Genomic DNA, 17,368 nt, shown 5'->3' with positions numbered 1-17,368 from the left:
AAATGAATCGTGGCCATTGATGTTGAAAAAGGAATATCCTCGGAAGATAAATTTTACAAATTAAATGTGTTCTATTTTTGGCACTTAAGTGCCATATTTAGATAAAGGGCCACCTACAAAAATGGTTATATGGCGAAACCAGTTCACTACTATAGCATGCTTTGTTTACTTTTTAGGGAAGTGGCTGGCAGAGAGTGGCAGCAGCGTCAGTCGCGGCAGAGAACGTCTGGGTGTATCGGGGGAGGCGCTACTCGGGTTGTCCGTGTTCTGTGGTGGATGCGGTGGTTGCGCCGATTGAGGGACAGCTGTCCAAGTCCAGCCAGGGCGTGGTGCCGTAGACGGCGGCGGGATAACGCGCACACTCATACGTTACATCGCAACACGGTACGCGAGCGTCCCAGTTAGCTTACAGTCACAAAGCCGACGAGAGACATGGTCCATGGGGGCAGGTGCGATCCATTCCGCTGCCCCATGTTGGGCAGATTTCTCATGCTTTTAGGGATCGTAGAAAACGGATCTTGTTGTGAAAACGTATCTTTCATGTCATGGATGTAGGGTGCCTGGTCTATTTATCATTTCAGTAATTTTGTTCATGCATGGATACCTTATCATGTTTAATGTTAGCGACCATCACTTTTGGGTGGGGGTCTGCTGCAGTGGTTGTTTTGTGACAAGTGGTGCCTGGTGGCCTAATAGCTGGAATCTGACCTGTCAGCGGACCCCAGTAGCGGCCTGGTACTTATACTTACAGACCAGGTTCAAACAATCCAGGGACTGCTAGTTGTGTGCAGGGCATCTGCAGGCTGAATATCATGCCTGGGTATGTCAAACTTAAGCCAGGCCAGATTGTACTGTTCCAACCATTTTTCATGTGAATGATTGTTAGAGCATTGTTGCCAGACATGGCCCCCACATCATGATTCCTTGAATGTTTACCCTTTCCACTAAAATCAGTCATAACTTTATGCCAAACTCTGAATGCTCAGATTTTTAGCATACATGTGCTAAAGGTTTTGCAGTAGGCTGCTGCTTTGCTAGGCATATTTGGTAGAACATATATGTTCGCAGTCTGAGACAGGCTTACAAGGCCAGCATTGGAAAACTTGATGTTCCTGGTATAATGTATGCCAGAAGAATTTGTACTCAGGGTTGTGACTAGGTCAAATGAAATGTTTATAACTCCATCATGATGCAACAGAACAGTTTTTGGAAAAACTCACTTTATCTCTCTGTGTCAGGACAAAATAAAACCAGGATGTACAACAGCTTGAGACTTGCTGCTTCCATCTGGAGCCACGTATTGATATCTGCAAGAGCACAAATCTTGCACCCACCAGACTAACATGCCCAGTGGCAAGCAGCCTGTGTTGCCACTTAGGTATATGATAAACCATTTATGAAAATGTAAAAAATAAAGCATGTGAATGCTGAATGGAATGGCCTATGAACAATACCAGGAAATGAGAAACGAGTACCAGAATCACACCGGTCTGTAGATTACCTTTGCGCTATGCAGACCAACTCAAACTTGAACATGACTTAACCTACCATTGACGACAAACTGCATTAATTGCCAAGGAATGCAATGAACACTCTTAAAAAACCACACACCCAAGCCCAATCACCTACCGCAAACGGCCGCCTACCCACATGCCACCACTGTGTCATGGCGATGCAAATAAGAGAATCACTCGCAATTCAGCGTCAGAAACGCCTGAACCATTCAGCGGCTTGCGCCTTGCCTCCCAGCTCAGGTTGGAGGTTGAACATAGTAAAATTCCAACTGGTTTTAATGATTCACCTCCTCGTGACTGATTTGTCAAGGGCATAAATATTTGCACATGCTCATGCCATGAACAGACTTGTAAACATTTGGAGGAAAGCTGTATAGAGATGGGCATCACAATTATGAAGGACTTATTTGTACTCACCCAGAACCACCATGTGGATGGATTTTTGGCCACTTCCTGGTATCCGGAGTACAAAATTGTCAAGGCAACTGTGGATTCAAACCAAGTTGAATGCCACATTAAAGCTGGTAATTCAGGCTCTACAAATTACCCTAAAAAAAAGTCTAAAAATGTTGCTATAAATAGCCCAAAAACTTCGGAGACAGCCATCTCACTCTGGCAAAGCACCAGGACACTAGAGTAACATAAATCCATGACTTTGGCCCGGCAAATTAAGGAGAAGGGCTGATTAGGACAAAAACGTCAATTAATGGCATCATAAGTTATCATATTTGCAGCATCAGTTTAAAGCACATCAAAATCCACAAATACCTGGCACTAATCCGTCGGGGCCAGCGGAGTGACTGACTCCGATCCCTTTGGTCGGCCTACACGGGTCTGTCAGGCATTTTACTTGCACTGGGCTCGGTAATGGCTGAAGAGTGCTGTCTATCTCTATTGTTTGGGTGGGACGTGCGGGCCTCTCGTGTGTTGACCGGGAGTGGGAAGGTGGAGAGCATGAATGTTTAGCTGTTTTTAAAACCAGTTAGCTGGTGGAGCGTGACTAGCGTGACCTTGGTGGGGCGAGAGTAGCGTGATCGTGGTGGAGCATGAGAAGGTGGCCGTCTGTGGCATGCCTCATGTCGCATTTATTGTGTACTGTTTTGTCTGGCTGTGCATATCATACCCAACCTCCATTTTGGAGAGTGTATAAACCTGATGCGTAATTACCCTCCGTTTGAAGGATTATACCAGAGCCTTTCATAAATCGCAAACCAATGTATATGCACATGTGTTTCATAGTACACAGAGCATGGGACAGTGTTGTTTCAGTGTGCTATGATTGATACTGATGTTTCCTTTCATTTAAAATGCTTCTACGTTAATTGCTGTATATGAAGTGGCGCTTTTGTTGAGCGCCACTCACTGTACTATTATCTCTCAAAGATAACCCAAATAAAGCTGTAACGACCCACAGCACTTTGATAGTTTTGTACTCCACTATAGAAAATTTGTACTCTGCTACCAGGAATTTTTTTAGAATTTCAACACCATTCAAGGCTTGTTTCACATTTGAGTGGGGTTTGAATTGAAAAGCCATTTTGAAGACCATTGGGTGCAGTTCACAGTCCTGTTGTTCTCAAGATCTAAAACCCTCTAGTGGCTTAGCTGAACACCTGTGAAAATGTGCAAACTGTGTTCTGCAGACTTGATGGCCATTTCAGGCATGCATGGACACCATAGAATTGTCATTAAATCCTGTCATCCCTTGGGGCCATTTGCATTTAAAGCCAGGTATAATATTATGGAGATGGTCAAATCTGGTATCCATGCCAACAATTTCCTAATAAAGAGAATGACAATCAGCTCTCAATCAGTGTTGAGCAAGCTGTGCTATTTTCAAACCACAAATCATGTTTTGTGCTACATTATTAACAAGTTAAGCCTGCCATGAGGCTTAGTTGGTTAGAAGGGCCTGCCCCTTTTTAGGCACTGCCTATTTGGCTTTGACTAGTTTGGCCTGTAGATTGCCGGCTGTGATGAAATGCTGCTGTGATGAAATGCTGGCTGTGATGAAATGCTGGCTGTGATGAAATGCTGGCTGTGATGAATGCTGGCTGTGATGAAATGCTGCTGTGTAAATGCCGGCTGTGATGAAATGCTGGCTGTGATGAAAGTCAGATGACCTCTGAAGCTTTCACTACCAAATCGAGCTGTTGACCTGGGATTGTGTGATCAGATGTTAGGCTGTCAGGCTTGCATGAGTAGTGCTGCTCAATGTGAACTCTGATCCCATAAATCCATCCATTCAAAAGGCTCAGATGAAATCTGAAAAAGGGAAATAAGAAAGAAAGCATTAGCCATGATTGCTAACTGTTGTGGAAAAAGACTTGGTAATCTAATAACTTTAAAGCAGCACTATACCAAGAATGTAATTGTAACTAAACATCAGTAAACTCAAGGGTAAATGTGCAAGAATACCACATAAAGTAGAATAGCACTATACCAAGAATGTGAATATAAATGCACATCTTAATGCAATGGTACCTGTACAAGAATGCCATGGAAAAGGGTTTGGTTTTATATTTGGCTCAGCAATGCTTCCAGCATTGCCACTATCATCTCTCGGCAAGCTTGAACTGCCACAAGTGGCTAGTGAGGTGGCAATTTTGCCCACCCTATCTTAGCAGTACCTCAATGTCACAACAATGCTCCATGACTCAAATAGGTGAGATACTGAGGGACATATTGCTGAACAGAGAAAATGAAGTGATGGAGCAATTACTTTCATTTACCCTATATATTAGTTGCAAACATGCTCTGAAATTACTGCTGTGGTACAATAACAATGATATGCTGGTATATGGGTTAAGGTAGACATTTTGTGGCTAACTTTACAACAACAGATTGCACTTAAAATTGCCTTTTTTAGACAGAAGCACTATAATTGATCATAAGGAGCACATGTGTTGCCACCAGTTATGGTCTTGCCTTAAAATATGATAATTCCAGTAGTGGACATGGAATTGGAATAGAGTTTGTGGAATTCCAGTGTTGGACATGTTGCTAAATATGACATCTTAGAGCAATAGAAATATGGGTGTTTTTTTAAGCTGCCCATCACCAGCATTAACTTTTGTGTTTAGGCAAGTTTATGATGTTAACCTACCTGACTCTGCCACCACTCCTGCTCCCACTCCTACTCTTACTCCACGCCTACTGTTCATCTTTCTCTTACTCCTACTTCTATATACTCCTAATCCCACTTATTATTATACTTTTATTCCCCACCCAATTCCCTACCGCCCAACTGTATCCCATTGATGTGTAGTGGGATATCATGTTACTACCACATTAAGATGTCATAATTAGCTGCTATGTCGAGCAATCAACGGTCAGTACGCAAAAGCTTCACAGTGAAAAGTAAATGCTGCCCTTGATCCGTCGAACCGGCCTTGATGCGTCGGTATCGTACCATGAGTGTTACACGTCCGACGTCCGCCGTCGGTATCGTGATTATCAGATTTCGAAGGTGGGACATAAGATATCTTTCACATGTCCCCATCTTGTTATTTGTATGCACAGTCTGACCCTGTATTATGTTGCACTAGATGAGGGCATTCGATATGAATCTAGGCCTTCTTAGACCTTCGTCACCAGATGCATCGACAATCCCAGGTGACTGTCGTAACCACGACATAGAGACATACGAGAGGCAAAAACGTCAGGTCCATTGAATAACGTCATGGACACGAGTCTTGAACCTAGCGAAATGCGCGTCCGCAGTGTCGTTGCTGATAACACGCTCATTGTGGAGATGCGCAGATCGGTAGGCGTATGCTCACGTCGTTGTGAGCGGACAAAGAAGTGATAACAAAATGATTGCATCAGGGTTCGCTGCAGTCGGTATTTTGATGGTTATAAGGGCGGATGTGAAACGCCACGTGTCCGGGCCCTTCGTTGGTTAAGGTTTTGTTGAAGCGAATTAACCATTGGGCTCTGACTTGCAGTGTTGCTGTTCACCATGTGCATCACATCTTCTGCAGCGCGTGAAAGGTCATACTATCGGTGGACGACACCACATTATCCGACTATCCGTAAACGGGACAGGGATTTGCGGGATCCACGAGCGGATGGGCAAGCTGCGTAACAATCTGGAGGCTCGGAACTTGTTTCCAGCGGGTGTCTCCTGCCCTCCAAGGTGCTCCAGTACTATGCGTTACATCTGAGGGCTGGACATTACTGTCATCATTACTCCCCGTGGGACTTGGTCCCTCAGGGGGGCTGTAGACGAATATACCTTCGATGTTGGCGAAAACCAGTAATCGAAAGAAGTGCTCTCCAGCCACAGTGAACCAATCAAACGAGGTCTAGGAGGCAGTCATAAACCACCGCGCTCTTGAGCGTGTGGACTCCAGACGCTCCTTACTCGGATGCGTCGAATGTGTGACCTCACAAGCCCAGACGCGATGCAAGCACAGGGTTTTAGTGTACATTGGGTTTGTGAGTATTTGCCGAGCCACCGTCTAACAGGGCAGACCATATTCTGGTTGAAAGCGCAGCGCCGGGCCACTCAACCAACGCCAGACATCTGCCATTGTCTGGGTGGAGTACGAGCCCGACGAGCGCCGCCCGCCTGTCAGATACGGAGCCTTCTTCCGAACCAGTGGTGGCAGAACTGTCATTGGTATGGAGGATGCGAAACGGATTCGTAGATGACACCCAAGTGGGCCACCAATACGAAAACATTTGGCCTACTGATAACCGCAATGGTGGAGACTCGCCATAACATGACATAACATTGCCATAACATCGTCTTCGTGTCACCCGCCACAGAAAATGGGGAAGTACTCAGGGAAGAAGTGTCGGCTTTTGACCATGTTCAGCCTGACGACCACCTTCTTCCTGGTGGAAATCATCGTCGGCTACGTCACCAACTCCATGGCGCTGGTGGCCGACAGTTTCCACATGCTCAGCGATGTGGTGGCTCTCGTCGTGGCCTTTCTTGCCGTGCGCGTGAGTACTAAGACCGCGTCATTGTTGGTTGTTTGCGAAAGCCAACGCCAGCAGGGCCGTGGACGCGTCCTGCTGGCGCGAGCTTTGTGAGTCATGCCGTTAGTCCGAGACACCGGGGCGGACGCACATCACATCGCGGTATGGAAAACTCACGCCAACTTGGCGACGGAGCTATTTTGATGTCGCTGGGCAAGCCAGCTCGACAAACAATATCTCCATGTAGGTTGTATATTATGCGCTTTGTATTGGAATATTCTCGTCTTGAGGAAATCAGTGGTTGGCTTTGTGTGTGCGGGTGGGGGCGTCAACTGCATTTTTGTGTTTACTCCTCGTCTTGATATGACACACCGGGTCATCGAGGCAACCAAGAACCGCGTATTCAACTCTTTAACTTCAATACGTCAACACAATCGCTTGTTCAGCACAGTCATCGCAAACATTGGGCGGCATGATAATTGCGCACAGTTGTTACCCACACCGCTCGGCATTGTTGTGCGCGCCGTAGCCGGGCGCAAGTGCTATGCTCGGCCACCCGGCTGACGGTGTCTGTGCCCTCCGGCTGGGCCGTCCGCGTATCGGATCAAATATACACAGCCCGATCTCACTGGAGTCAAATTTCAGCATGCTCTAGATTACCATGTACTGTTATCAGTTGTTTGAACCGCACGTCCAGCCGGTCGTTTGTAGTTTATAGATCGCTTGCAGTGTGTTAGCACGGGCGTTCTGTTCAGATGACATGTGTTCGAATTCTGAGGCATGCTTCTGTGCTGTAATATTTTTTTTTTACTACACAGAGGTGTGGTTTACTTGTTATGCAGACATGCACACACACACGAACCATTAAACGACCATACTGCACGAATGTGGGCTGTTCTAATGTGGGGCTCCTAAACCTTATGCTTTTCAGATGTCTCCCAAGAAGTGGTCCAAGAACACATTCGGTTGGGCGCGCGCCGAGGTGCTCGGCGCTCTGGTCAACTCGGTGTTCCTCATTGCGCTCTGCTTTCGATTTTGTCGAGTCTCTAAAGAGGTAGTTTGCCACAGTTGCTGTAGACAGGACCTTGAAAATGCGTGTTTCTCACCGTGCAGCCGGGTGACATGATGACACGTGATAACCTGGAACGAGGCCTCAGGCAATTGGCCATGTGGGATGCATGCACTAAATGCACGCAACGGCGAGGATGGTCTGCCGCAGCCACACGGCGGTACACAGGATCCTGATGCCACCGAGATCTTGGCAGCAGACTACTGACGCCACGTCACAACCGTAACGGGTACAAAAGGTCGCTCCAGCCAGGACGGCCGCAAGTATAAGTTCGGTTGATCACAGAACAGGGCTGATTTCCGTCTCGTCTCTGTAATCATCTGCATTGGTAATGTGAACAGTCCGACCAGTAACCTAGATTTTGTGCGTGCCGCACGCTTGGCGTGTACAAAATCTAGATCACTGGTCTGGGTTGAGACATCGGTCGGGTCCGCTTGTAGTTATCGCTCTCGCTCCTTCCGGCCGGCCGGGAGCCAAGCCCCGCAGTAGCCAGCTCACTCTCCCGTGCTGCGATGAACCCGGTGCGATGTGACGTGCAGACACAGTGCAGCCAAATTGGCTGGCGACATGATTTATGTAACGATGCGACCTGATACAATATTACAATGACGCTTATATTGTACATGCCATTTATTGGATGCACTGCGGCTGATTCTAAATATTGCGAGTACTTGTTGAGTCTAGTGCGAGACTTTGACAACCCGAAGCGGTATTGGCTCTTTGTTGAGTTATTGAAGTCATCAGCGCGCATATCTCCTGTTCTTGAGTGCGGTGGCGATGTGTATAAGAGCGGTTGGGGGGGGGGGGGGGGGGGGGCGCGTATCACCTGTCTGAATATGTGTTTTTCTCGGCAGTTTTGTGACCTAAACTTTCATATATTGCCTGACGCACCTTTGCTCGATGCACCTGGGTTAGACAGCGTTGCTGTACTGCATGACCGTATAGCCTAACTGTTATGCGATCTCAGTGCACATGAGGTCTGCATGCCCTACGGACTCTACGTCTGCATTCTCAGGAAGTGTGCCAAGGAGCTAGCTGTTCCGTTAGAAATGCTATGCGAGCTTTCCCGTAACTCTGGCGTCTTCCCTACCACGTGGAAGCAGGCGAATGTGATATCGGTGCACGAGAGGGGCCCAAAAAGCTGCCTGAAAATTACAGGCTTTGTTTTTGCTTCGTATTTGCTCAAAAATATTGGTGTAATTGTGAGCGAAAGTCTGTTACAGCTCTGTCTGCCCGCCCTCCTCTCAGGTTGGATCCTTCCAAAACATTCCCGCGTCAAAAACCTTGCATGCTTGCTTGAATACTGCTGGAAATCTATCTCAAAAGGTAAACAAACAGATGCGGTTTACACTAATTACTCCTCAGCATTCACAACGTCAATCACCATATTTTGCTACACAAGCTTCGCCATTCTTTTTGCATCGTTGGCCACGTTTGTAGCTGGCTTGAGTCGTATTTGAACAGTCATTCACAACTGTAATGCGGAACGGCAAGCAGTCGGACTAGATTTCCAGTGTCCATCTGGTGTCCCGAAAGCTTGCATCCTGGGACCGTTGCTGTTAGCCTGCCTTCTGGCTGATGTCCCTGACCGGACTGAGAGTGAATACCGTATGTACGTGGATGATGTGATGTGAACATCAGTCGCGGAATCGAAGGCGCAGGAAATTGTCTCATATTTATGGCTGATTTAGATCGCCTCTGTAAATGGTCTCAAAACTGGGACTGAAATTGAACCCAGCAAAGTGCGACACCATCTCATTCACCCTCCATACGTCACCTGTTTGCTACCCATACGCACTAGACGGTCACCGCGTGGATAGCTGCCAGCAGATTCGCGATCTGGGCGTCTTCCTAGATACCAAACTCACCTCTGCCAATCACATAGATTCGACTGTCTCAGAAGCAAACGGGATGATAGACCTTCTCAAGCGAAGCGTGAGAATGCCGTCGTAGCCTCGTCAAGCGCGGTTCAATCATAAGGCTCTGCTGTGTGCCTTCAACGCTCACGTAAGGTCATTGATAGAATACGGTGTCGTTATTTGCAGCGGTGCTGCTGTTGCCCATCTCACCGAGTTCGAACGACTACAACACTTTTGAGCATCTTCTTGCTTATTTCAAAACAGCATCTATCAGGGCACGCTTCGCTCAGTCTGACATCTTCTTTATATGCAACGGATATCATCACAGGTTTGACTGCGCTCACCTAACATCACTGTTCGGTCTGGCTACATCCACCCGGCGCTCTCAGCAAACCAGCCTTTTCCTCGAGTCATTTGCAAAGGTCAATATTGTTTAAAAAGATTTGCCGCACATCTACCTATTGTCTGGAATCGTTTTCTACACGTTTTCCCTCAACCGACGTTTTTCCGCCAATAAAATCATTCCGATCTGGTGTTTTTAAAGGTCGTCGGCGCCCGTAGCGCGTTCTTTTGATAACCGCTGTGTCTGAATGTGTAAGGCGCATGCGTCACTGTGTGTAAGGTCCATGTGTGTGTTAAGGGTTTTGTTGGTGTGTGTGTGTGTGTGTGTGTGTGTGTGTGTGTGTGTGTGGTGTGTGTGTGTGTGTGTGTGTGTGTGTGTGTGTCGTGTGTGTGTGTGTGTGTTTACAACGCGAACGTGTGTGTCGTATATTTGTTGGTTTTGAAAATGAACTGTTTTCTGCAATTGGACTGTTGCCATTGGACTGCTTACGACCTAAATCAACGAAAAAATAAAGAAGCAAAGACATATTGCCAGCCTGCTAGTGTTGACCCATCCCTCGGTGCGTCATTTCAGTCATTGCACCGTTGGTGAAGCACACCGCGGAAGTCAATGTACTTGATTCTAGTCTTATCATGTAGGGACATTAACAGAAGCACTCGTGCAGCTGCTGATATGGAGCGTCGCTTGTTCTTCACCAGGCCACAGGCCGTAGTGGCCGGCTGTGCTGTAAAGCGGCGGGTCGCGTCGGAACAGGCGCCGGCCTAATCCCTATGATAGCACGACATGTGGACAGTGACTCACACGCCTTGTACCGGACCATTCACAACGAGCTGCCGGCTGCGTGGTAACAACAGGCCTGCGTACCCGTTATATCTTTCGACCCGTTACCGTACCCGTTATATCCTTATATCTTTCGACATTAGGTCCGGATAAGGTGGCAAATGCGAGTGAAGGCAAACGTTCGCGTTGTAAACATTCCAGTGTGCGGGCGAAGTTTCGGATTTGTTATGTCCGAACGCCGAAAGTGGTGTTCGGATAAAGTATAACATTCTCGTGGATATATATTGTCGGGATTTTAGCCAATAATTTGCAGGGATTTATTCAGCATAAGTATTTGCTAACCATAACGCGTGAATTATTTTCTTTGAACTGTATGGTATCGCTCGTTGCTTTCGAATTATCTTTTGAGGTAGATACAAAATTTCCGATGAACGTTGAATATCTGTTTTTAATCTAAGTAATAGTCAGTTTTTCCCCCTCGGATGTGACACGATTGACATGGTGGTTTCCAATGGTAGGCATGCTATATCGGTAAGCTAAAGTCACACCGTGGCTCTCGTTTTCTTTGCGCTGTACGGTAACGAGATGGTCTTTCGGCGAAGCATGACTCCCCGTACTCGACCATTGTAGGATGCTTAGTCGCAGTCCAGCTTCCTTCACGTCTTCTAGTTGAATCCAGCTGTCACACTGGCAAAGTGCGTTGGCTGTACGGTCAAAATATACTTTAAGATGAACGAGCAGGCGAAGTTGAGCGAATGTATACGTTCGCTTGTCGCAACACTAACGAGTGAATAAGTGGAAGGCTGATGTGCGATGGGCAGAAGTCGCCGACCAGACATCCGGGCATAAAGATTTGAAAGGCACTTACGAAAATACGTTTATCAGTTTCATGTACGCTTGGATGAAACGCTTACTTTGTCGCCGCGCTTACGCTGACCTTGGTCGGGAACCCTGCGCCTGTTGTTCGTTGGTTCGTTTTTGAGCGAACCGGTGCGGTCGTGTGCGTTTCAGGTTTTACGAGGTGGAAAAGATCCACAGTCCGCAGATGATCCTGGTGGTTGGCGTGCTGGGACTGGTGGTCAATGTGATCGGGCTCGCTCTCTTTGCCAGTAAGTGCGTTGAATTATTGGCCGAAGTTGTGGCGACAGAAGCCGCTCGGTGCTCAGGCGCCCCAGACAGACAATACGGCAATACTTATTCTAGCATTTTACAAGCTGTGCCAGGGATCAAGCCGGCATGTATTGTCTTGACGAGCTTAAAGTATCTGCGGCCCTGGGGTAACAAACTTTGCCATGCCAGGGTTTTGATGATGATGCCACCTGAACACCACGCTGTCCGGTGACGCTCCTCCTCCAACGCGCGAGGTGCGGAGGTCCAGCCGGCCGGCTTGTTCCCAGCCCTGCAGCGGGCGTCGTCGGTGACCCGTGACCTGGACGTGTGACCATGTGACCGGCTGTCGTCGGCAGACCACAGCCACGGCCACAGTCACGGCGGACTCAGTCACGGCCACTCGCACGGCGCCGCCAAGAAGGCGTCGCCCGGCTCGCCGCCGCCGCCGTCCCTGCCGGCCACCACGCGCGGCCACCTATCCTCCTTCGTCGGCGATGACGACGACGACGAGGTGACCGTCGGCGGCGGCCGCGCGCCCGCCGGCAACGCCCAGCAGATGAACATGCGCGGCGTGTTCCTGCACGTGCTGGCGGACGCCATCGGTTCGGTGATAGTGGTGGTGTCTGCGGTGATCATCTGGCAGACGGACTGGAAGTACAAGTTCTACATCGATCCGGCGCTCAGCATTGTCATGGTGATGCTCATCCTGCGCTCCGTTTGGCCTCTCCGTGAGTGCTGCCGGCGTTGGGGTCGCGTACTGGGGGCTGCTGCCGGGGCTTTGGTACACTGAGGGACTGGTGCTGGAGCTGGGGTCGGCCAGAGCTGCGGTACATCGCGGGGTCTTGTCATCGTTCTACATCGTGTCCGGACACTATGGGTGATAGGCACCGATTACAGTTGAGCCTGCATGCAGAATGAGTCCGATCTGTCTCATCTCGCAGTGACGACTGCGGCCACGTCCCGCGGTAGATCAGCCGGTGCACAGCGGCTCCGGCCTCTTGAGCTGTCCCCTCTCCTTGCAGGCGTGGACAGCCCATAGTCCCACAGCTGAGCCTGCACGCAGGTATCTCCATCATCTGACCGCCCCCTTCTCCTTGCAGTGGTGGATAGCGCCATGATTCTGCTGCAGACGGTGCCGACGCACATCCAGGTGGACTACATCGAACAGAAGATCCTGCGTGAGATCGAGGGCGTGTTGGCCGTGCACGAGTTTCATGTGTGGCAGCTGGCCGGGGACCGCATCATCGCCTCAGCCCACATCCGCTGCCACAACCTGGCCGACTACATGACCATTGCCGAACAGATCAAGCAGCTGTTCCACAACGAGGGCATCCACTCGACCACCATACAGCCTGAGTTTGTGGACGTAAGACTTAAATGGGCTAAAAATAAGTGTTGTTAAGGGATAGACTGTCGTAAGAGGTGTGCATTCATAATGCCTTGTTATTAGTTGATGCAATTGATTGTATCGCACATAGCCCCATGTAAGCCAAGAAATGTATACGTTCATATATGTACATTCCTTGGTGAGTGGTGAGTTAGCTTACTCATCATCGATGGCAAAAACAAAACTAAAGACATTTCGCTGCACCGATGCGCACGTCAAGTCCGTTACCATTGATTGATTACAGACTTCCACGCCGGCCCGATCCTTCGCTGCACCGATGCGCACGTCAAGTCCGTTACCATTGATTGATTACAGACTTCACGCCGGCCCGATCCTTCGCTGCACCGATGCGCACGTCAAGTCCGTTACCATTGATTGATTACAGACTTCACGCCGGCCCGATCCGAAAACAATCGTAACTTTGCTCATGGATGTGTTGTTCATCACTGCACGAGAGTAGATAAGGGATCAGCATCAAACCCGCCCGACTTTGTCTGGTTCACCCGCCAGCTGCTCGGTACAGATCAGCATCAAACCCGACCGACTTTGTCTGGTTCACACCGCCAGCTGCTCGGTACAGATCAGCATCAAACCCAACCGACTTTGTCTGGTTCACCGCCAGCTGCTCGGTACAGATCAGCATCAAACCCGAACCGACTTTGTCTGGTTCACCGCCAGCTGCTCGGTACAGATCAGCATCAAACCCGACCGACTTTGTCTGGTTCACCGCCAGCTGCTCGGTACATTGGGCGGCGCAAGTAGTGTTTGGGATCAGCATCAAACCCGACCGACTTTGTCTGGTTCACCGCCAGCTGCTCGGTACATTGGGCGGCGCAAGTAGTGTTGTTACTCCTTGGTACTTGGTCGTAGTCACAAGGTGACGCCAAGTGTTGAGAAGCGAACATTAAACAAACTTCCTCTTGCGGCTGGTGTGCTTGAGCTCACTCGTGTATTTATAGTAACGGACCTGCCGTCTTACAACACTGGCCACACCAAGGAAATGTTTTTGGGATGCGTTTTTGGACCATTAAGACCACCGGACGAAATGATCTGTCGATTAAGTCAGGGACCAACGGGGGAGGGGGGGGGGGGGGGGGGCCGCGCCATATTCTTCCTCACTATTCCAGACCATCAGCAGCCCCGCACCAGTGCTGCTCATTGCTGCCTGTTTCCAGTACGAAGCGGCAACGTCCAACAAGAGCGAGACATGCATCCTGGACTGTCCGCCGTCGGAGAATGAGAACTGCGTGGCCAACAAGTGCTGCAGCGCCAAGAAGGTAGGTCTCGACGGCGTGCTTATCACCATGTTATGGTCATGTCACTGCGTGTGGGTGTCCCATGCGTGGACCTGGGTGTGTGAGCCGATTGGTTGTGCTGTAAAGACCGTCTGGACTAGTGCGGTCTTGGCGCAGCTCTCCTGCCGTGGTGTGCAGCAGACAGTCAGTTCGCCGTTGCTGTGGCCTGACGTGGGTGGCCACTGTCAAGCCACTTGCATGTATGTATTGGCGAGCCACCACTCCGCGATTGGTGGGCTCCAGGCCGTAGCCACCGTTGGTTTGATAGGACCATTGCGTTTTGATGATATACCCAAACCGAAATTAACCCAGTAGCATTCACGGCGTGGTAATGTGCGTGCATGTATGTATGTATGTATGTATGTATGTATGCATGTATATATGCATGTACACATGTATATAAGTGCATATTTGCATTGTGTGCACGTATTTGCACGCATGTATATACATACGTATGCACATGTATATATATATATATATATATATATATATATATATATATATATATATATATATATATATATATATATATGCACATACATATGTACATGTATGCCCATGTATGCATGTGGACACATATACATGCATGCGTGTATGTACATGCATGCATGCATGTTTTAAGATACATTCGGCTATAGTCTAGCTTGTCATGCATCGTCGTCTGCCCACAAAGCAATGAGAATGATGCGTGCAGGGCGAAACAATCACAAAGGATGCGTACGAATTGACACTGAACCTAACTTATATGTCAAACCGATCCGCCTCGCTTCACATTCCTTTAAAAAACCATTTCGCATTTTTCCCTGGTGGTGGAAGCGATATGATTAAAGGCTTGGGTGGTGCGTTTAGTGAATCGCCGTCGTCCAGGTTGTGTGCTGATGTATGACAGGGCCGTCCAGGCTGTGTGCTGATGTGTGACAGGGCCGTCCAGGCTGTGTGCTGATGTGTGACAGGGGCCGTCCAGGTAGTGTGCTGATGTGTGACAGGCCCGTCCAGGCTGTGTGCTGATGTGTGACAGGGCCGTCCAGGTAGTGTGCTGATGTGTGACAGGGCCGTCCAGGCTGTGTGCTGATGTGTGACAGGGCCGTCCAGGTTGTGTGCTGATGTGTGACAGGGCCGTCCAGGTTGTGTGCTGATGTGTGACAGGGCCGTCCAGGTTGTGTGCTGATGTGTGACAGGGCCAGCTGACTGTCCGGCCGCGTATAACGCCGCTGGATGCTCTGTGCGTATGTGAAGGGCTGAGCCAGGTCGCTTGGCTGCCTGGGAGCGAAAGAAGGTTTGGGAAGGCTCAGCGCGCGGTACATCACGGGGTCCGGGCACGTAAACCGGTTCAGCTCGCGCACGACATCCAGCACATGCTCACGCCCTCATCTTCCAGACACAACTCACACAGAGACCGAGCAGCTCTGAACGCGCGTCGGGGACTGTGGTTACATGCGTTGTGATCCGATAACGTATCCGGAGCGTAACTAGGCTGGCGGACGGGCGTCGACATCACGGGAAATGCCTGTTTCTGGCGTGACTCGGGCGGAAGAGTGGCTGGTGCGCCTCCTGTTGGATGGCTCACGCGTGGTTCGTTTGTTAATTCAAGATCGATTATTACGCTCATGTCTCTACCTGCGAAATTTTGTGCATGGGACTGCCACCCCACTTACTTTAATAGAGACGTTTGGAATTTTCTGAATCGTTTACCGAGCTCCGAGAAACGAGGAGCGGGTTTTTTTTAGCGTTTTTTCAGGATAGTTTTTGGTGCTGTGGCTTGCCGTGGGTAGCCAGTTGGACACTGCTGTAATCAGTTGCCGTGACTGGTCATTCTGACGGTGCTGTGGTCTGCCGTGGGTAGCCAGTTGACACTGCTGTAATCAGTTGTCGTGACTGGTCATTCTGACGGCGCTGTGGTCTGCCGTGGGGTAGCCAGTTGGACACTGCTGTAATCATTTGCCGTGACTGGTCATTCTGACGGCGCTGTGGTCTGCCGTGGGGTAGCCAGTTGGACACTGCTGTAATCAGTTGCCGTGACTGGTCATTCTGACGGTGATGTGTTCTGCCGTGGGTACCCAGTTGGACACTGCTGTAATCAGTTGGCCGTGACTGGTCATTCTGACGGTGGATGTGGTCTGCCGTGGGTACCCCAGTTGGACACCTGCTGTAAATCAGTTGCCGTGAATGGTCATTCTGACGGTGCTGTGGTCTTCAGTGGGCAGTCAGGATGACGCCCGCTGGCCTTCCAGGGGGATCAACCCGACGTCGCGTTGGGCCACGCGTGAGCATTGGCCAGCGCTGCCGTGGTCCGCCGTGGATAGTCATGGATAGTGTGTCACCTCAGGGGTTTTCCGTGACATTTTGTTCTGTGTGGCCGTACCGCGTGTGCCGTGCGTGGTCCCGCACGACGGCACCGCACTCGTCGCAGACCATCAGCCTGACAATGCTGTGGTAGAGCGCGAACGCTGCGAACGTGCCGGCTGAGAACTAGTGCCTGACGCTGCCTCGTTCCGGCCGGCAGTCGGAGGAGACGGAGAGCCTGCTGTCGAGGACGCGCCCGGCAGCCGGCGACGGAGGCGCCCGACGTCGAGCATGGCTACTAGCAGCGGGCGCCGGGCCGGCCCAGCTCGGTCGGACCGTTGAACCGCCGCCCGCCGCCACTCTCCGGCTTCCAGCCGGGCCGCTCGACGGCCGGCGAGCAACCGTCCGGTCATCACTGCCGCGCTCCCCCTCGTCCGCCGTCGTCCGTACGGGGGGGGAACGGACCGGCCTGGCGTCCTCGTCTGGCGGCGCGGCCGAACGGTCTTTGCGGTGCGTGGTTAGTGTTGCGTTAGCTGTGGCTGGCTGCGTCCGCTCGCTGTGACGGCGCGGTGACCGGCGTGTCGAGTGCAATTACCTGCGGCGTTTGCCCAATCATGTCCGACCTCGACTCATCGGACCGATCTTCAGCTTTATTTCGACGGTGGCAACGGGCATTTCAGACGGTGATGTCGATGCCATCGATCTGCAAGGGACTTCGGTCGGCACCTTATGGGCGCCTATCGCGATCGAGCTCGAGTGCTGCGGACGGCTGGTGCTCGTGATCGCGGTATCGGTGTTG

General features: G+C 50.2%; 1 protein-coding gene across 1 annotated transcript; it reads left to right on the top strand.

Annotated features, from left to right (window-relative positions):
• Positions 1–297: 297 nt before the first annotated feature.
• Positions 298–16,853, top strand: LOC119096778 (zinc transporter 1-like; the record flags this gene model as incomplete). Its single annotated transcript, XM_037219705.1, is given in 9 exon segments — positions 298–384; positions 6,288–6,467; positions 7,375–7,475; positions 7,477–7,497; positions 11,506–11,603; positions 11,961–12,332; positions 12,705–12,970; positions 14,167–14,268; positions 16,790–16,853. Coding segments are annotated over 8 exon segments (1,201 nt in total), but the record flags the coding sequence as incomplete, so codon positions are not given.
• Between the last annotated feature and the right edge of the window lie 515 nt (positions 16,854–17,368).

Source organism: Pollicipes pollicipes, unplaced genomic scaffold (genome assembly GCF_011947565.3).
Source record: "Pollicipes pollicipes isolate AB1234 unplaced genomic scaffold, Ppol_2.1 Scaffold_2178;HRSCAF=2543_pilon_pilon_pilon, whole genome shotgun sequence".
Taxonomy (NCBI): Eukaryota; Metazoa; Arthropoda; class Thecostraca; order Pollicipedomorpha; family Pollicipedidae; genus Pollicipes; species Pollicipes pollicipes.
This window is presented reverse-complemented; position numbering and strand designations above follow the sequence as displayed.